The 21,614-nt window shown below is 40.7% G+C and overlaps 1 protein-coding gene across 3 annotated transcripts in view; it reads left to right on the top strand.

Moving 5' to 3' along the window:
• The window catches only part of NCOA7 (nuclear receptor coactivator 7), a 161,422-nt gene that overhangs the window by 129,227 nt on the left and 10,581 nt on the right, over positions 1-21,614 (top strand). For 2 of the 3 annotated variants that reach the window (XM_012475709.2, XM_012475707.2), the window contains exon 11: positions 7,455-7,602. In XM_012475709.2, coding sequence (XP_012331132.1) covers positions 7,455-7,602 — 148 coding nt within the window. Of the gene's footprint in view, positions 1-7,454; positions 7,603-19,246; positions 20,105-21,614 lie in introns of those variants that run through there. The other variant, XM_012475710.3, reaches the window with a different exon arrangement.

Genomic DNA, 21,614 nt, shown 5'->3' with positions numbered 1-21,614 from the left:
TCAAAGTGCTGGGATTACAGGCATGGGACTTATGGATCCAGATGAAGAAGATAGGGGGATGGAAAGGTTGCAAGGTGGTGGGGGGTGGAAATAATTGAGGAAATTAACCATGGAGTGTGACCATCAAAAGTACAGAGAAGAGGGTTAAAACAAGTCAAAAAGCAGTTACTCCTTTTGAAGAAAAAGAGTGCTAAGAGGGATGGCAGAGGGAACACAGTTTAAGAACAGTACAGTAGAGAATCTTCCATTCCGAGAGGGGGCAGGTCGGAGAGTTGGGTGAGCTTGAGAAAATAGAGGTTAAATAGGTACTGTGTAGAGTAGGGAAGAAAAACAGCTACAGATGAGTATGGAGCTGCACCGGGAGAGGGTTTTTTCTAGCCAAGGTTAGCTGCCTTTGTAGTGGACCCATTAAGCCCAAATAAGCAAACCTAGCTACATCCATCATTCCATGGAAAGATGATTGTGTTTGTTTCTGTGGGAGTTTGGAAGGGGTGGTACAGAAGGATCACTACTGTAAGCCTCCCTCTAGGGGGCACTGGTGAGGATGAGCCTGAAAGAGATCCTAAAGTATATGAACCCAGGAGAGGCTGAAGTCTGGGGAGAGAGGAGGAGGAGAGGTCAGGGTGGGAGCAGAGCTGGTATAGCCAGAAGAAAGACGTGGGTGAGATGGAAGGCAGAAGGATCAGAAGGGGAATTTTAGAACTTGAGGTCTGTTTCCAGAGGTCAGAGTTGAGTTCTGGGAACTGACCCACCAGGAAAACCCAGTGAACGAAAAAAATTCCAATAATTAGGTTAAATAAACAAGGCAACTCTGATCTAGAAGGAAAAAAGATGAAGTCATATCCTCTCCCCGAAGTAAATTGTAAAAATAGCATAAACAAAAACAGAGAATTGAGCAGGAAAGCTGGGAAGAGGGACATTGACTCCTTGTACATGGGCTCCAGAGGACTCAGAACTTAAGTAAGCAGATTGCTTCTACATGCATCTTAATGTTTTCCTGTGGGACAGGCCATGTCCCTTCTTCATTCCTCCTCCTTTTCCCTCCGAGGCATAGCATGAGGGCCCTGTCTATGTGAGAGAATGAGGGGTTATTATACGGAGGCTACTGTTGAAGGAAATTGAGTCTGCCAGTGCCCCAGACAACTCAGAGGAAAGAAGACCAAGCAGTTCCCAGCAGAGTGCCCCATTGCAGATGTACCTTTGAGGTCTCCCATCTCACCTCCCCTGAGGCTGCCCAAGGTTGGGGTGACTCCATTGACTGCAGACACAGAGCCTATCACCTGAGCAATTGGGGAGGCATTCAGGTCAGTTTCCCCTTCTCGCTCCCCAAACACAGAGCACAGCAGTGACAGGCTGGCCCCGGTGGTGCTGTGAGTCCCTCATCAGTAGAAGGCGCAGAAGCAGGAATAACATGGACTGGGCTGCATGTGCCCTAAGGGCCACCCGGGACATCTCATTAATACTCCCTTAGATTTATTAACAAAACCCAAAGCCAAGGAAGTAATTGGCTCATACTATGACATGAGATCTCTCTGACAGTGGACAGATCCAGAAATATTCCTGCATCCTTGGACTTAGGATTTGTTGTTTTTTTAAAAGAAAAAAAAGTGGTGGTTGGGGAACAGCTTAGAATTACTGGAACGTTTCTGGGGATGGGGTGTTTGGGCACATTATTTAGTCTTCCCGACTCTCAATTTCCTTAACTTTAAATTTGGCACAGTAATACATGCCTTGGAGAGTTACGCAATGTAAGGTCCTTGAGGCAGGAAATCACAGCTTTTCTTTTTAGGGTAGATGGTGTATTTTACCAGCATTGGTTAAAACATAAGGTTGCTTTTCTGCTTAATGTTAAGTGTTTACAACTTTAAGCCTCTACTGTGTGATATTTTGAGAGTGCTTTTTCCCCTTCTCTAGAGACCTTCCTCTAATGGTAAGTCCCAAGAAACCCAGTGCTTACTCAGTTTAAAAGGCTGGCCATGGCTGCTGCAAAATAGTCCAGTCTGGGAAGAAGCAAACCCAGAGCCTAGATTTTTCTACTCACAGAAAACCCAGCAGTTCTAAAAGAATAGGCTTGGGATATGTCCCCTTACCTGGTCACCCCAGATTCCTGCCCTAGGCTGAGATATTTCTTCTAGAGAAAATGACAACAGCAGGTAAGAATGCTTTATGCCAAAACTGACACCCCGCTACACTCCATCACACATCTTCTTGTTACACCTAAGAAACTCACACATATGCACATGCAGCCATTTCCTTCCATAACATGCCGGCAGTGGCAGGGGGCTTGATCCAAGTTTCAGAATCAGTAGCACACCATGCCTCAATTTGTCTGCTCCCAAAGTGGTTATGGCAAGACCCGACCACTTCTCCAACCCCTTGGAGAGTTTCCCTTCAGTAACAGTGGAATGGAGAAAGGGATGTTGTCTTTTTTCTGTGGACTCACCTACATTAGGACCACCCAATTCATCAGAGAAGCTCTAATAATATTGAACTTCAGAAGAGGTGGTACTAGGCATTTGATTCCTCCTCAGGAAATCCTGCAGACTTTATATAAATCTTCCTTCTCTCTGGACTACTACTACATCCACATTCCGAATGGGTTGTAGGAATGAGTGGTCTTCATCAAACAGATATACTCAAACAGGTATACTCAATCATACCTCTCTTCAGAATAGTAAGTCCTACTTGCATCTGCATAATTAAACAGGACAATACAAAGCATATCCCTGAGCAACCTGATGTTTTTGTCACCAGAAAGGGAAATGACGGGCAATTGCTAAGACAGTTTCTCTCCCTGTAATCTTAACTGACCTGCACTTTTCACACTTTACAATTTCTTTCAATGTATAAGAAGAAATGAAAGCTTAACTCTAAATCTGTGATCGATTTCTCTTTCCCTTGTAGTCTTGCACAAGAATATCTGATTGCATGAACTCAGTATTTCTCAGAACGTTTCCTCCTTCACTCCGTGTTTGTGCTTATACAAAGACTTCCCCAAAGGAGAGTAAAATGTTAGAGGAAAAGTGAGCCGTGCCTAATGGAAAGTGGGTCCAAAAAGTGATAAAAATGTGTCTTATGTTATAACTAGAAAATTAACTGGGAAATGGTTCAGAAACCGCTGTGGAATGAGAGGAGCACTTCTTAGTGTGATAGAATGCTCATTGCCACCTCAGGAGATCTAGTCCTAGCTATTATCCTGACGTTTTCATTCAGAGCCCTCATTCTCTGATATCTAAGGAAAGTTAGCTGAATTAAATGCCATCCAGTGTCCAGCTCTAACATTTCAGAAGGTAAGCTTCATGAAGGCAGGGTCACTAGCATACAGTGGGTGCACAGGAAGTGTTGTCAAAGGAAGCAATGCCCTCTAGACAAAGACCAACAGGAACACACCTGTAATTGAGTAAATTGGGTTAACTTGTTGCAGTAAGGGAGAACACATGCCATAGGGAACCGTGGGTCACCTCAGTAAGAGAATGCTAGAAAGGAGGCATAGGATTTAGGTTTGTGTTAGGTGATTTGCAGGAGGACTCAAGGAAGCAAGGCCTTGCTCTAAATGGGATGCTGTCAGGAAGAAGGGGTAATTTTAAGATTGGGTATTTTATTAAATCCTATCTAGAAGGAAGGAAGACTAGAAAGACTAATGCTGTAATTGGGAAGGAAGCACAGTCACTCTCATTACCCAAATTAGGGGGACATTTGGTCATTTTTGTGGTTGGACAATGTTCGTGTTTTTGTTTGTGTTCAGCTCTAATTACAGAGTTGTTTTGTTTTTATGTGATTTGGCATGGTCATAGAATGGCCTTATTTAGTGTTGATGTGCTGGAAAATTACGGTAAATAGGAAAACATCGGGCATAGCTGTGAATGCTAAGCCAGCCCTTAGCAACACCGAGGCCTGGCTGACAGTACCAGGCTGGTTCTCAGATATTAGGGACTACATGCCTTTTTCTCTCAAGTTAGCTGGACAGAAACTTACTAGGAACCAACTTATGCCCATACATTTTATCCAGTGTGGCTATGCACCTAATATATGTTTCCTTTTCCAAAAGTTATAGTGAAGTATAGTTGATTCTCAACTCTACTTCAAAATATATTTAACATGGACTGGATTTTCAAGTATTGAAAAAGCTAAGAGATTTATAATTGTATATTTATCAAACCTCTCTGGAGTGGTGATATATTTCACATTCTCTAAGTTAATTTTTAACAGAGGAGTTCATTCTACATGGCAAAAATAGTTCAGAGGTTCAAGAGAGAGAGATAGCTGATGGGAGGGCAAAAATAATATAATCCTTATACAGAAGAATGTGAGGTTATATATGAAAATGACAAGTGAGTTGTTCCTTTCACAATGCAATCCCACTTCTGAGAATGTTTCCTGTGGCTTTACCTGTACACGTATGAAATGACTCACATTCAAATTTAATTTGTCATAGCATTGTTCATTACGGTACACTCTTGGAAACAATCCAGAGAATAGTTAGAGAAACTATGGTAAATCCAGTTGGTAGAGTACTGTGTGGCTGTAAAATAAAGAATGAGGGAGCTGTCTATATACTAGTGATACTAGTGTGGAAAGCTATGTAAGATATATTGTTAATTGAAAAAGCAAGATAGAGAATAATAAGATTAAAAAATATATGTTCATGTTTATATCTACATAAATAATACTACAAATATAAGAAGTGAATAAAGTGATCACCTAGGGGCTTGGCATAGACAGGGATGAGAGTAAGAAGGAAACTTCTTATATACCTTTTAAAATATAATTTTGATGTTTGAATCATATAAATGTACTACCGATTCCAAATATTAAAATAATTTAAAGAAAGATATATATACAATATAAAATGTCTTTCTTTTACCCCATTCCATTCCCTAGAAGTAACTACTTTGATTTGTGTCTTTTAGAGCCTTTCAGAGTAGTCCATTGTATAACATTAGTCATGGTTCTCCAGAGAAATAGAACCAAAATGTATGTATTATACATAGAGCTCTATTTCGAAGAATTGGCTCATGGGATGGTTAAGGGCTGGCAGGTCTGAGATTTTCAGGCCAGGCTGTCAGACTGGAGAGCGAGAAAAGAGTGAGTATTGCAGTATCAAGTCTGAAGAAAGTCTGAAGATAGAATCCTTCTTCCTTAAGAGACCTCCGTTATTTTCTCTTAAGGCCTTTGTCTGGTTGGATGAGGCCCACATACATTTTGGAGGGTAATCTGGTTACTCAGAGTCTACCGATATAAATGTTAATCACATCTTAAAATACCTAAATAGTAACATCAAGCTGGTGTTTGAGCAAAAAAGCTGAGTGTCATGGATGGCCACACCAAGTTGAAACATAACCATCATACCCAAGTACAATCATAATACCTATATTTACTTTTTTAATAGAAATGGTAGCATGTCATATACACTGATACACACCTTGTTTTAGGTGACAACAGTCCATGTTTTGAAGGAGAACTCTATAAAGAAATACACCTTTAAAGTATAAGAAAATTGGTAAGTCTGTACTGTGGGGGAAAAGACAATTAATGTGAAAAGGGAAACAGCAGCCTGGAAACACAATTAATAGTTGTTAATGCTCACTTCATGTAAAGACTCCTACAAATTGAAAAAAAGAAAAACATTGATACCGCAAATCACAAAAAGCCAGTTCACAAAAGAAAAGCTTCAACCAGGAAGAAAATATTGAAAATGTTCACTCCCCTACCACTCAAAGGAATGCAAACGGAGTCAGGTAAAACTTTATATAAACTCCTTTTAACAAAAAAGGATAAGCAAGGTTGTTATGAAACTTAAGACACAAACTGCAATGCTGATGTCAGAGCAAACTAGTCAGCCTTTCAAGAGCTGTTTGGCAGAATGAATTACAAGCTATAAAATCATGCCCTTTGGCCCAGCAATCCCTTTTCTGGGAACTAATCTTGAGGAGATAATTCAAACCATGGTGAAAGGCATACACTGTATGGATATTTACTGTAACATCATTTATACAATCAAAGAAATACAAACAAACTAAATATCCTGACAACATAGGAATACAAGCTAATTATGGTTTATTAATTTAATGAAATGTAACTGTTAAACATGACTGCAGGGACTAGCAACATGGTAAAAGTATATTATATAATGTTAAATACAATGATTATGTTTTGGCTCTGATTGCAATGAAAAGAAATCTGTATAAACTATGTACACATGTGGACAAGAACAGACAGGAATTTGAAAACCTTAAAAATGGCTTGATCTGTTGGGATATCAGAATTTTGGTGATATTTCTGTTTTTGTTTTAGTCCTATTAATATTATTACAATTTTATGTAATTATAAATTTTTAAAATTATAAGTTAACATTGTCCCAAACAGTAGCCTCAAATTTGAATTATCGTTTAGTGATTAGAAGATACTTTAAGAATTATTTGATTAAGCCGGGCACAGCAGCTCAAGCCTGTAATCCCAGCACTTTGGGAGGCTGAGGCGGTTGGATCACGAGGTCAAGAGTTCAAGACCAACCTGGCCAACATGGTGTAACCCTGTCTCTACTAAAGATACAAAAAATTAGCCAGGTGTGGTGACAGGTGCCTATAATCCCAGCTACTCGGGAGGCTGAGGCAGAGAATTGGTTGAACCTGGGAGGCAGAGGTGGCAGTGAGCTGATACTGTGCCTTTGCACTCCAGCCTGAATGATAGAATAAGACTCTGTCTCAAAAAAAAAAAAAAAAAGAATCATTTGATTATACTCATAGCCTTTTCTCCTGTTGTGATGGTTACACTGTGAACCTTGGAGCATATTTCAGAAGCTGCAATTTTTATAGCTCTCGTTCTCTTCCCAGCAACTAGCCATATTTCTATTGATTAAGCCTGGAGAGATGCTTTGGAACCTTCATCAGTAAATATGTATAAGAGAGCAGAGAAGCTGTAAGCAAAAAACATTCCTGTGTCAATAAAATTAGGTTTCTTTCTAATATTAAAATAGTAGCTAGTATTATTCCTGACACTAAAGATGTTTTATTACAATTACAATGCAATAGTACTTTGATCTCCATAGAGACCCATTGTAGTATTGTTTATCTTTGTTCCTAGCTAAAGCTTGAGATCAACATTTTGTCCTCACTGAACACAGTATCCAATAAATGAAGACTCAATGAGGAAAAATATATTTGGTATAAGCATTTCATTAGTTTTTCAGTTTTACGTTCCATCTCTTGATCTTTCCCTCAGATGGAAAGGCAGTTTTATCAGTTTTGCAGTGCCTGTGGACTTTTATTTATTTATTGGCTCTTAATTTTGCATATGGAAGGCTACTCAGAGAGATAATCTTGATAGTGGGAAATTTTCCAATTAGTAAAATGGACTCCCCAAGCAGGGAAAAAGTGATTTATGTACTGAAGTCCACACTAGCACCTGCCAAGAGCGGACTTGGTGTTAACATCTGTCACAAACGTGTTTTTCAGGGTGGATCATTTGTACACATTCTTTGTTCAGTGGTCTCCTGATGTCTATGGGAAAGATGCCAAAGAGCAAGGCTTTGTGGTGGTGGAGAAGGAAGAACTGAACATGATCGACAACTTCTTCAGTGAGCCAACAACCAAGAGCTGGGAGGTGAGCACTTGGGCAGGGTCCGACTGTCATAGTTCCTAAGGTGCAATAAGCAGTCTCACTTTGATTCCTAGTAACAGGCTGGTAAGAAACTAGAGTCCCTGTGCACCTATGAAATCACAGAGGAAAATAACTTCATTCCTCCTTTGGAAAAAAACACCACCACCAGCACGTACACAGGCACACAGTTCATTCTGACCACACTAGACGGATTCACTTATATTCTCACCCATAGATCCATGCCTTAGTTCAGAGCTCAGCGCATTTATTTTTTATAAAAGGCAAGGTAATAAATATATTTGGCTTTGTAGGCCATGTAATTCCTGTTGCAAGTACTCATAGCTGCCATTATAGAACAGAAGCAAGCATAGTATGTAAATGAATGAACATGACTTGGTTTCATTTCACATAGTTATTATGTGTCACAAAATATTGTTATTAATGTTTATGGAATCACTTAAAAACTATAAGATCTTTCTTACCTCGAGTGTCATACAAAAACAGATGGTGGACTGGCTTTGGCTGACGAGCTGGTATAGTGTGGCTCCGTGGCCCCAGTCCCCACATTTCAAGGGAGGCACCTGGTAGAGGTGACTGGATCATAGGGGCAGTTCCCCCATGCTGTTTTTATGATAGTGAGGGAGTTCTCATGAGATCTGATGGTTTTAAAAGTGGCAGTTTCCCCTGCGCTCACTCTCCTGCTACCTTGTGAAGAAGGTGCTTAGTTCTCCATTGCCTTCTGCCATGATTGTAAGTTTCCCAAGGCCTCCCCAGCCATGCAAAACTGTGAGTCGATTAAACCTCTTTTGTTTATAAATTACCCAGTTTCAAGTAGCATCTTTATAGCAGTGTGAAAACAGACAAATACAAAAGCTGTAATTTGCCAGACCCCAGTTTTCTTCATCCACTCGGACAAGCATGTATCAAGTACTTCAGGGGAGGGCCCTGGAAATATGATGATGGATAACATAAGCTATCAACACTTAATAAGCTTGAGGTACTGAGAAGCTGGGAGATGAGATCAGGAAAAATAGGTCTACCCCTCTTTCCTGTTCTGCTGCTCCCTTGAACCCCACTTAGCATTTCTTCTTTCCCGGCTTAGACAGGTGGTAAATTAATTCAAGCACACCCTTACCAGGATTCCTGAGTTCCTCCACCCCTCTCCCATCCACTGCACCCATCTAGCCTGCCTGCAATCCTGAATGAACCCACCCTCACAGTTTTTTGCTCCTAGGCTGCCAAGCATTGCGGGAGAGAACCTCTCCACAAAGGAGAATGGTGCCATTACAAATACATGGTTCGGAATTCATCTGTGTCCTTATCCATGATTAGAAATGCTTTTACATACCTCTAGTGCCCTCCATTTCCTTACCTCTACTGTTAGAGGTAAGGAAATGCTTAAGCTGTTTTAGCTCACTTCATCTTTCATGAATCCCAGAGGTTGGCTTTTCTTTCATTTTACAATGAAGCCATTGGAAAAGATTTCCCCATCTTTCTTCTTCTCCATTTCTTCCTTTTGCTGTTACTGCGCCCCTCATTTTTGCCTCAGGATAAGGGTTTATCTTGTGCCTCACTTCTTGTTTTATCGAGTATAACTTTTTTTTTTATGTCATTGCTCTCTCCTTCCTACTACCTCCTTTTTCACCAGGTTATGATAAAGGTTTATTTTTTTAAAGGAAGAAAACGTCTCTCCATCTTTACTCTTTTTGCAGGTTCTTCCATATCCCCCCTCCTTTCTATCACCATCAAACTTCTTGAAAAAAACTGGTTTATATTCATAGTCTCCAATTTCCCAGCTGCTCTTTAGTCATTCTCAACCTTGCAACTCAGCTTGTTCTCCAATCACCAGTGAAATCACCATCTACCTCACCAAAGACCTCCTCATTGCCATCTTCATTCTGTGTAAATTTCCTCTGCATTTGACACAGATGACCTTACCAAGCTCTGAAAACTGTTTCCTGCCCAGCTTGCACAGCACCATGCTCCAGCTTCACCTCACTTCTGACCATTTCTTTCTACTCCTTTCCCTTGCTGTACCCCTTAAATGTTTTCCTCTCTGAGATTTCTATTCTTTTCCTTCTCCATCTCCCTTAGTGGACTTCTTTTCTCAGTGACCTCCTGAGTGTTGGCCATTCTTAGGTCTTTATCTGCTTTCCCAACCCCCTTCACCTCCTTTATGGTTAACCCAGTTGCCAAGAAGGCATATCCACCTGAGAGTCCAGGATCATCTCCAACTCAACACACCTTTCCTCAGGACTCTGTTTTGCCCAGTATACATTCTTCATTTTGCTTAGTGGTTGCATCAGTCCCATATCACCCAAACTAGTAAGGTTTGCATCATCAAACTTTCTCTTTCCTTTATATGACTAGCCTGAAGTTTTTTTCAGTTCATTGTTAGGAATGTCTCATAAATTCAGCTTCTGTAATTCTTTCCTCATGGATCCTGCTTTATTTGCTTTTATGTTTGTCACATCTCACTAACTCATGTCACCACTTTAGTCCTTCTCATTTCAGTCTGTCCTTTCTATCTTAGCTGAAGCCATCTTTCTAGTGAGACTTTATTCATTTATCTGTTCATTCAATGAATATTTGAATGTCTACCAAGTGCCAGATGCCATGCTCGGTGCTTGGGATGCAGTGGTAAATATAGTGATAGTCCCTAACCTGATGATGTTTACAGCCCCCACTATTTAAAAACTGCTGCTGGGTCTTGTTTCTCTGCTAGATAAAATTCAGGCTTCTTAACTTGGCCTGAAACACTCTTGGTCATTTTCTTCTGAGCACTTATTAAGCCCTTTCCTTGCTAGAGGCACACCGGATGATACAAGTAGACTTTCACATCAAGTAGTATAGATAAGTGATTACAGTATAATGAGATAATTGCCATTATTGGTGAGGTGCCAAGTCCAGTAGGATCATGTAGTCAGTCACAGGAACCAAGCCAGGGGAATCAGGGAAGATTCCCAGAAGGAGTGATCTGAGCTGAGAACATGAGTAAGAGTATGCATAGTTGGGTTGGGAGTAGAACATGGGACAAGTCTGGTCAGGTAGAAAAGTCTATGCAGAGGAATAACCCAGGGGAGAAAAAGAGAGCATGAGGCATTTGATGAACTAACAAAAATTCAATGTGCCGGGAGCACAGAGTATGAGTGAGGGAGTGGCAAGAGCTGAAGTTGGAGAGGTATGCTGGGCAGAACACGAAGGACCTAGTGACCCATGTGTGGGAGGTTAGCCACTTTCCTAAGGGCAGTAGGAAGGCCGTTCTGGACATGGAGGATACACACAGGCATGCATTTTAGAGAGCTCAGTTTGGCTGCCAAATGTTCAATAGATGAGAGTTGGACAACACTTGAGGCTTGAAGACGCAGTAGGAGGCTCTTGCAGTAATGAACAATGAGATGCAATGGTTGCTGAAAGAGTGGTAGTGAGGACAGAGAAAATTGAGTGCCTTAGTAAGGTAGAGAAAAGGCGAAATACACAGGACTTTGTGAGTAATTAGATGTGAAGCGTAAGGAAGACGTTGAGATTGATTTCTTGTTGTTTAGAGTGGCAACTGGAGTGATAGTGGTAGCTGCCCCCTCCTGAGCTAAGGAGCATAGCAAGGGGAAAGGCCCCGTGTTCTGCTTTCAGTCTGAGTTTGAGGTACCTGTGGAATGTCCAAGAGGCAATTCAGAATGAACTTAGGAAAAATCTCTGAAGATATACTTTTGGAAATCATGAGCAGAATTAAAGTTATGGGTGTAGATGAGGTCAGGTCATCCCAGGAAAGTACATACTGTGGGAAGAAAACATGGCTCAGAAGAGACTCTTAAAGGATACCAGCAATAAAGGGCCAAAGAAAGTAGAGCCCAAGGAGTAGCAGCCAGGGAATGGGGAGAAAAGTAAAGGAAAGTCATGTGTTAGAAGCCAACAGAAGGGAATGCTTCAAGAAGAGAGTTATTGGTCAGAAATGACTAATGCTGCAGAGGAACCAAAAGGAAAGAACTCAGGCCTTTTGGATTTAAAAGCAAGGAGATAGCTGGTGACTTCACAAAAGCAGGTTCAGTACAGTGACTGGGTCAAAATTCAGATTTCAGTGGTTCAAAGAATGCGTAGGGGGTAAGTGGAGCTAGTAAATGTGAACAACCAACTCAAATTTGGTTTTGGAGGAAAACATCAGATAATACAGTAACTAAACTGGAAAAAGTGAGGTTGAGGGTTTTCCCTCTTGTGAGAGAGACTTTAACATTTTAAAGGAGATCAGACAGGCTGATAGAATAGAAGGTCTGGAAGATAGAAAATGAAGGAGAGAATAATCAGGAGAATAGGTCCCTGAAAATCCATAGAGAATGTGGGGGCTGGGGCAGGATTGGCCTTAGGTGATTGGATAGAAGAAAAGAAGAATAGGATATATACAAGGAAAATGTAGATTCTGTGGTGGTAAATCACAGCATTTCTCGTCTGATGGTTTCTGTTTTCTCTGAAGCAGAAGGAAAGGACAGCAGGTATTAGAGGAATATGGAAAAGATACGAAATAGCAACTGTGGAGACAAGGAGAAAAGCTAAGTGAGAAACCATAGCAGGATGACTGCCTGACTTGTGCATTTATAGCAGCATCAGAGAGCGAAGTGAGGTTATTTCTCTCCAGCAGCACTCCCAGCCTGGTATTAGATTTATCAGGGGGACAGTTGATTCTTCCAAGGCTGGAAACTTGTCAGATTGGAATGACCAAGAATAATGAGGCCTGCCCCTTGGGTCTGATCCCTTTAGGAACTCAGGACCTTTCACTGTGCATTTGCACTCACTCTTCCTTTTCTCATTCACTTCCTCCTGGCCCAAATGTGTGCCTGTGCACACACAGACCTTTCCATGGCGAATTCTTATCATCCTTCAACGTTCAGCTCATTTTTCAATTCTGTGATGCTTTCAGGCGAACTTACTTATGTCCTCCCATAGCCCATTGGTCATAGCTGTTTAGGATGTTGCTCAGCAGTATACTCGTTTACATATTTGTCTCCCTATGGTGCATAAGTTGCTTGTTTGAGACCATTGTTTGAAGATACTTAAGCCTATCTATTAGGCTTCGCCTCCTTTGGCCTGCTTCCTTGCTTTTCTTTTCTTTTCTTTTTTCTTTTCTTTTCTTTTCTTTTTCTCTTCTCCTCTCCCCTCCTCTCCCCTCCCCTCCTCTCCCCTCCCCTCCTCTCCCCTCCCCTCCTCTCCCCTCCCCTCCCCTCCCCTCCTCTCCCCTCTTCTCTCCTCCTCTTTCTTTTCTTTCAACAGGATGTTTCCCTGTTGCCCAGGCTGGAGTGCAATGGCACCATCACAGCTTACTGCAGCCTCAACCTCCTGGGCTCAAGTGATCCTCTCAGCTCAGCCTCCTGAGTGGCTGAGACTACAGGCGCACACCACTATGCCCAGCTAATTTATTTTTTTGTTGTAGAGATTAGGTCTCCCTATGTAGGCCAGGCTGGTCTTGAGCTCCTGGGCTCAAGCAGTCCTCCTGCCTCAGCCTCCCAAAGTGCTGAGTTTACAGGTGTGAGCCACCATGCCTGCCCCTTGGTTTTTTAATATAATTGGGCAGGGGAGGCAATCTGTTTTTCCCCTTGTCTTGTCTCTGGGCAGTCTTTCTGAAATGACTTCTTTTTTTTTTTTTTTTTTTTTTTTGGTATTCCCTAGAAGCTTGTTCTCAGCTCTCTTCTCATTTGTTACATTTTCTTTTAGATAAGCTCATCTGCTCTTGTGGCCCATAGTGCTGATCCCGCACCTGCCTCTCCACATGCCTTTTTCTCCCAAGCTACTACTCTAGAGGATATAGATGTTCCACAGGCCCTGCTAGAAGTCTCCGTGAGGCAAAGATGGGTGATACCGGTGTTCTGGCCAAGGGACTCAAGAATATCAAGTCCTGTCTTCTCCTAGTCATCCTTGGCTAGGAGGCCTGCATGAAATATAAGCACAGAGGAAACAAAACCAGAAAGGGTGCATCTTCGAACTGAGGCTATAGCCTTTCACCCCAATGCAGAGTTCTGGAGAGAAGGTTTAGACTGAAGGGAAGATACAATATTTACCTGACTAGGACAGCCTGAATATCTAGAGCTAAAGCAGTTTTCTTAAGGCCTATTCTGCCTGTTTCCTCTCATCTCAGACATGAGTCTCAAGTCTTCCAGTAGGAGAAGAGGCTGCACATACCAACACTAGGGGAAAAGGCACTAAAGAGGTGTGCAGAGCAAGAGAGTTCTAGTTCAACATCTCTAGCTGGGGAGATGGGTTGAGCAGGCTGTCCCAGGCCCTCTTGGGCCCAGCCTCAAAGAGGAATGAAAGAGAGGGCAAGTCCTTCTGCAAGACAGTCTCCACACCTGTAGTGGAAGAGAGAGGAAGGGATGGAGAAGAAGGAAGCAATGGGTTGGCCTGCCCCAAGCTCCTAGTGCCTTTGCCAATGCTCATGACATGTGGAAAGAAAAGATAGTTGGAGAGAGGTGATGAGATGGTTGAGGCCACCTTATTCCTGCTTTCTCTCCACGTGGAAGACAGAGTCCAAAAGTGCAATAAGGAGAAAATTGCTGGCTATACTTCCTCCTGTGCAGGAGCAAGTTCAGCTCATTAGCATTACCTGAAGCCAAACCAGTGTCACAGTGTTGTTCCCCTTGGTGGATGGGAAAGGAGAATCTTGCACTGCCTTGGAAGCTAACAGATCTCTAATCCTCAGTATGTCCAGAATAATTCATCTTTCCCCAAAACTTGCTTCTCCTCACATATCCCCATCTTAATTACTGGTGCCCATGCCAGAAACCTAGATAACATTCTAGATTCTTCTCTTTCATCATCATAGCTAGTCAGTTATCTTGAGGCAGAATCTTGTTGATTCTGATCTTAAAGGGAGCAGGGACCTCTGTTCCCTCTACCACCACTGTCCTCATCAGGCTCCCTACACCCTTCCGTCAGACTCCCATGGGCACCTCCAGACAGCCCACCCACCAGTCCATCCTCCAATGTGCAAAATCCATAAATAAACCTCATTTCCTGACTTTATAAAAGTAATACTTATGTTTTACAGGAAATTTTGAAATGACAGAAAAGTACAATGGAGAAAACATCTTTTTTTGTTTGAGACAGGGTCTCACTCTGTCACCCAGGCTGGAGTGCAGTGGCACCATCTCAGCTCACTGCAACCTCCACCTCCTGAGTTCAAGTGATTCTCATGCCTCAGCCTCCCAAGTAGCTGGGATTACAGGCACCCATCACCACACCTGGCTCATTTTTTTGTATTTTTAGTAGAGACGAGGTTTTCACTGTGTTGGCCATGCTCATCTCAAACTCCTGACTTCAAATGATCCACCCACCTTGGCCTCTCAAAGTGCTGGGATTACAGGTGTGAGCCACCACACCTGGCAAAAAATATTAAAATAATATCTAACACCACTTAAAACTTCTGTACAATTTTTTTTTCTATTTTTAAGAGCATTTTCTATGTGGCGGTGAAGAGTGAGTCTTATTTCATTTTTGCAAAATTGGATTATGATGTAAATATTGTTTTGTATCTGGCTTTTCTCACCTGACATATTGTAAGAATTGTATCATATTACTAAAGGCTTTTAAGAGCCTCATTTCTGTCTTATTTAGCTGTGTTTTTATTTCTTTAATATTCTTTCAACTTTTATTTAGATCCAGTACATGTGCTAGTTTGTTGCATGGGTATATTGTGTGATTCTAAGGTTTGGGGTACAAACAATTTGACTACCCAGGTACTGAGCATAGTACCCAATGGTTTTTCAACCCTGTTCTCCCTCCCTTTCACCCCCATAGTCACCAGTGTCTATTGTTGCCATCTTTATGTCCATGTATACTTAATGTTGAGATACTACTTACAAGTGAGAACTTGCAATGTTTGGTCCTATATTAATCTGCGTAGGATAGTGGCCTTCACCTGTATCCATGTTGCTGCAAAGAAGATGATTTCTTTTTTATAGCTGCATAGTATTCCATGGTGTATATGTATCATGTTTTCATTATTCAGTCCACCATTGTTGGGCACCTAGGTTGATTCCATGTCTTTGCTATTGTGAATAACACTGCAGTGAACATAAAGGTATGTGTGTCTTTTTGGTAGAGCAATTTGTTTTCTTTTGGTTATATACCCAGTAATCAGATTGCTGGGTTGAATGGTAGTTCTACTTTAATTTTTTTGAGAAATCTCCAAACTGCTTTCCACAGTGGCTGAACTAATTTATATTCCCACCAACAGTGTGTAAGTGTTATGTTTTCTCAGCCTCACCGGCATCTGTTGTTTTTTGAATTTTTAATAATAACCATTCTGATTGATGAGAGATGATATCTCATTGTGGTTTTGATTTGCATTTCTCTGAGGATTAGAGATGTAGAGCAATTTTTAATATATTTGTTGGCTGCATACATGTCTTCTTTTGAGAAGTGTCTGTTCATGACATTTGCCTGTTATTTAATGGGTTTATTTGGGTTTTTTTGCTTGTTGAATTGTTTCAGTTCCTTAAAGTTTCTGGATATCAGAACTTTGTCAGATGCATAGTTTGCAAATATTTCTTCAATTCTGTATTGCGTCTGTTTACTCTGTTGATAGTTTGTTTTGCTTGTGCAGAAGCTTTTTAGTTTAATTAAGTCCCACTTGACAGTTTGTGGTTTTGTCATGTTGCTCTAGAGGACTTAGTCATAAATTATTTCCCAAGGCTGATGTCCAAAATGGTTTTTCCTAGGGTTTCTTCTAGGATTCTTATAGTGTGAGGTCTTACATTTAAATCTTTAATCTGTCTTGGGTCTATATATGGTGAAAGATACGGGTCCAGTTTTATTCTTCTGCTTGTGGCTAGCCAGCTTCCCCAGCACCATTTATTGAATAGGGAGTCCTTTCTTCATTGCTTATTTTTGTTGACTTTATTGAAAATCAGATGGCTGTAGGTGTGTGGCTTTATTTCTGGGTTCTCTATTCTGTTCCATTGGTTATATGTCTATTTTTGTACCAGTACCATGCTGTTTTGATTACTATAGCCATATAGGGTAGTTTGAAGTTCAGTAATGTGATGCCGCTGGCTTTGTTCTTTTTGCTTAGAATTGCTTTGGCTATTTGGGGTCTTTCTTGGTTTCATATGAATTTTAGAATAGTTAGTATTCTCTAGTTCTGTGAAAAATAATGTTGGTGGTTTGATAGGAATAGCATTGAATCTGTAATTGTTTTGGACAGTATGCCCATTTTAACAATATTGATTCTTCCAATCCATGAGCATAGAAGGTTTTTTCATTTGTGTCATCAGTGATTTATTTCAGCAGTGTTTCATAGTTCTTCTTGTTGAGGTCTTTCACCTCATTGGTTAAATGTATTCTAGGTATTTCATCTTTTGTGTGAAGCGCCTCATTTTTAATTGTTGCATAGTATTTTTAATCTCTATTATAATTTATTTTACAATTCTCCACTTTAGGTAACCTAATCATTGCATTGGTTCAGGCTTTTCACAAAGATGAGATGATCTGCAGCCCTTATTATTTCCTTAGTTTTCTGGAAGTGAAATTACATGGTACTAACTTTTTAAGGCTCCTAATTTTTTATATAATGCCCAGTTAACTTGTCAGCAATATGCAGAATATCCTGCTCATTGTTCTTCTGCCAATAGAAAATACTGTTGCTATTGCTTCTTTCTAAAACTGTTTGCTATTTGGAAGCTGAGAAATTACATCTTGAAATTTAATTTTTATTTTATTGATTACTATTGAGTATAGAGTGCAAATAAATGTATATTCACCACTTGTGTGTGTTCTTTATGATGCGTGCTTATTTTATGTACCATTTTTTTCTAAAGGAGTCTTAAGAGTTTCATCACATTCTTTGAGCTTTTTAAGATTAAAGATATTAATTATTTGTCTTTTATGTTTTTGACAGTTTTTTCTATTTTGCCATTTGTTAATTTTGCTTGTTTTTTATTCTAGTGCTTGTATGTATAAGTGGCCGTGCAACATTACTTTAAACTCTGTACTCAATCTGTAGTTGATTTTTTGATGTATGATAGATGATATTTTTAATAGTCCATTTTTTTTCCAGCACTATTTAATAATTTCGGATGTTTCCTTCATCATATTGAAAGATCTTACGTATAAACTATGGGGCTAACTTGTCATTTAAATATACAAGCAAACTTGGATACTCTGTGCTTAAAACCTTCAGTGCCCTCCTCATTGACTCTGCTGATTCTTACCCACCTGTTCAGTCATTAGAATAACTACCTGGGGATTTTTTAAAACTAAATCCTAGATCCTTATTACTAGAGAATTAATTCAGTAGGTCTGGAGGAGGAATCTTGGAATCTGTATTTTTCAAAGCTCCCAGATAATTTTGAGGAACAGTCATGTTTTGGAAACACTGACCTGTAGGGTAAGTTCTAAGCTCCTTCATGGCATCAAGGTTCTTCATTTTCTCTACTCTTGCTCCTTTTCCTGTCTCATCTACCTTCCTCATCTCTGCTTTCCTTGCCCTCTCTCCTCCAGCCAGTGTGAACCCAGAATCCATCTCTGTATTCATGCCGTATCCTGTCCCTGGAATATCTTCTCACACCCCATCCTTGCTCTCAAACTGAAGCACCGTCTCCTCTGTGAATAAGCTATCTCACAACCCCCCAGGTTGCCCCCACCTCCTTTGAGCCTCTGCTGCATCTGTATCCTATAAACTAAAAAGGATGTCTGAGACAGATCTCAATCAATACAGAGATTTATTTTGCTAAGGTTGAGGGTGCATCTGGTTGGGGAAGGAAAAAGAGACACACACCACGGTAGGATCTGTGGCCTGCACTTTTTCTGAAAAGGGTTTTGAGGGCTTCAGTATTTTAAGGGGGAAAAGTGGGCTGGAGGGGAAGGAGAAAAGAAAAAAAGGAGGGTAGAAAAAATGAGAAATATAGTTACATTCTTGTGAGGCTTTGATTAGTGTGCACTGAATCCACATGTTGCATGTTCAAAGGAGAGGGTACAGGAACCCTCAATTATGTATGTTTTATGCTCAGTAAATCTGCACTTTACATAATATAAACAGTAGAGGAAGAAGTCCAGTATGCATTGGTCTGGGGGGTGGGCAGTAGGACAATTTCTAGTCTCCTCTTGTTCAGACTTGTAAAAATAAGCTGTCAGTTTACGTTGTCCAGGTGAGGGAGACCACCAGGGGAGACAGCTGTTTAGAAACAAAAGTAAAGATGGTTTTTGTGTGTGTTGCTCAGTTTCCAAGCTTAACTTTCCCCTTTGTTGTGGTGAGTTTGGGGTCCTGAGATTTTATTCTCCTTTTGCAATCACATGGAATGGCCTCCCTTTATTTAGAATTGTCTCTCTACTGTCTCCTCACTTGCTGGAGACTGTGAGTTGCTTTATGTCCCTGTGCCTGGCAAAGCACCTGGCGCCCACCATCATATAGGAAGTACTCGATAAATATCTGCTGTCCTAAAGTGCCAGGGAACCAGAGGAGAGTGTTGTCTTGCTGGCATTCTGCCCCAGGTTGTGCCCAGGCTGTTGCATTGAGAGTCAGTTCTGCTGGCCTGGGACTGGTTTGTAAGTATCTGCCAGTCTTCTTTATAACTGACCCGCAGTGTGAGCCATACAATAGCACCCTGATCCCCACAGCTGTGCCCAAGACTGAAAGGCCATTTCAGATCTGGAAGAGTCACCGAAAGATCGCTGAAAATTGATCCAGTGGTGATCTGTATTTCTTTCTAACCTCCTGACATCTGATCTGAAGTGTAGAGGAGAACTCACCATGCCTATTAGTCATTAAGACTCATTCTAAAATGTAAAAATATAAGTATTACTTTGCCAACTCTTTTATAAAACTACATGTAAGATGACATCTCTCACAGCCTCATGTAAACTAGATTTTCTCCCATTCTTTTAAGTCCCTCTCACCAATAAACATGACATGGTATTGAAGTGAAATGCCGTTTGTTCTAACTGTAATGAAACCTACCTCCAGTGAAGGCTCCTTTTCATCCTTCCTTTGAGATTCAAGCTGAAACCAGGGAACATGCACACCATTTTAAATGGAGCTTTAGCCTTAAAGAAGGTGCTGGGGTTGGGGGGGATCTCTGAAAAGGCAGGACTAGAAAAGCTAGGTTCACTGGAGGAGATTAGGAAGAAAAGTATAAGAAGGAAAAGAAAAAAGAACAATGGAGTTTTATCAGTGTTGGGAAACTACCATTTCAAAGGTGAACGTGTCATTTTACAGCCTCACAGCGATGCCTGGCAGGAAGTGTGTTTGCTTTAAATCCTAATTTGGGTGTGTTCCTGTAGAAATGTTGAACCTTCTCCTAAGGGAAACAGAAACTTAATCATGCAGGAAACTAGATACTGAGAAAACAGTTGTAGCTCAGCGTGGCTGCAAGTAACTGTGGTGTGGAAGCAGAGTAGAGACAAAACTTGTTCCTAATTAGAGAGAGAGCCACACTTCTCACTGCTCACAATGAGAGGCCGAAGATTACCCTTGGACATCCAGATTTTCTATTGTGCCAGACCTGACGAAGAGCCTTTTGTGAAGGTATGTTGGAGTGTGTCCCGAGGGCTAACAAGGTGCTGATGAATTCTCACTGCTGCCGAAGTGTTTAGAAAGTCATTTAATTAGAAAGGATTGTGCTGACATTTCTACAGCAGGTATTTTATTCATTTCGGAGATGGTTATGGTGTGGTTACCACTTCTCTTTGGAGCCAGAAATCCATATTTTATTTTCTTCACTCCACAGCCTCATTTTATACCTGTGATACAGAGTTTGCCAAAAACAGGGTGTTTTTATTTCATACACTTAAAATGCTTGGTATGTGATTCTTGATAGTGTTTTCACTACAGAAGCACTCCCCCAAAAGATGGTAAAATTAGTAAGCTTAATTTTCTTACTTGTAAATCTGGTTCAGACACCCGCAGGTACTTTGTATCTGTCATTGTGCATTTTGGAAATTGAGTAGCTGACAACTTGCACTGGATTTAACTTAATGTTTTTTCTCTATAATACAAAATCATTAATACTGGTGCCCCAACATTTTGGTGAATTAGTTGTCTAATATAATCCTTCACTGATCTTAGACAAAAGGCTAACAAGCGTAATATACATCCTTCAATTTGAAAATAATCCAGTGATGAATCCAGAATTTAAGAAGGGCCAAAAATGGATTTTGGGGTAAAATGAACTGTTGTAGTTCATAAGCATAGCTATAGTTAAATAATAAAGGTTTTGTACAATGTGATGTTTCTCAGTTTAGAAGGGGAGAATATTTTTATCCTCTCTGAATGGAACATAAATAATTGTAACCTAGTTGTAATTTAGACTAAAGCTTCACACTTCTTTGTGCTCTTGCTCCTGGTAGCTGTTACCATTCATTATTTCTAACAGAAGTGGTTTCTATGTGCACAACCTTAAGAGAAAACGTCAGGAACCTGATTAAAAACTATACTTATCATTGCAAACTCCCTATTTATAAAAGACTTATTCATTGAATGATCTCTGCTTAGTCCTTTAACAATTCAGATGCTAAATCTAAAGGCTAAAGGAGAATCATTTAGGGTATTTCAAAGGTAGAAAGCTCTACTTCTGGAGTTATGTACTATTTTCAGTGACCGAGCAATCAGCAGCAGGAATAAAACTGGAAAACTCATGACTTTATTTATTTTATTTTTATATAGAGATGGGGGTACTGTCACGTTGCCCAGGCTGGTCTTGAATTCCTGGGCTCAAACCATATTCCTGCCTTGCCCCCTCACAAAGTGCTGGGCTTACAGGCATGAGCCACCACATCTGACCTTGTGACTCATGACTTTAACTTACACATATTAACTGCCTCGACTGTACTGTATTTTTTTTTTTTTTTGAGATGGAGTCTCGCTCCATCTCCAAGGTTGGAGCGCAATGGCGCAATCTTGGCTCACTGCAACCTCTGCCTCCTAGGTTCAGCGATTCTCCTGCCTCAGGCTCCTGAGTAGCTGGGATTACAGGTTCATGCCACCACGCCTGGCTAATTTTTGTATTTTTACTAGAGACAGGATTTCACCATATTGG

The sequence above is a fragment of the Aotus nancymaae genome, unplaced genomic scaffold (genome assembly GCF_030222135.1).
Source record: "Aotus nancymaae isolate 86718 unplaced genomic scaffold, 86718_ANA_hifiasm-v0.15.2.pri h1tg000040l, whole genome shotgun sequence".
In the NCBI taxonomy this organism is placed as follows: Eukaryota; Metazoa; Chordata; class Mammalia; order Primates; family Aotidae; genus Aotus; species Aotus nancymaae.
Note: the sequence above shows the minus strand (reverse complement) of the source record. Positions and strands in the feature narration are given on the sequence as shown.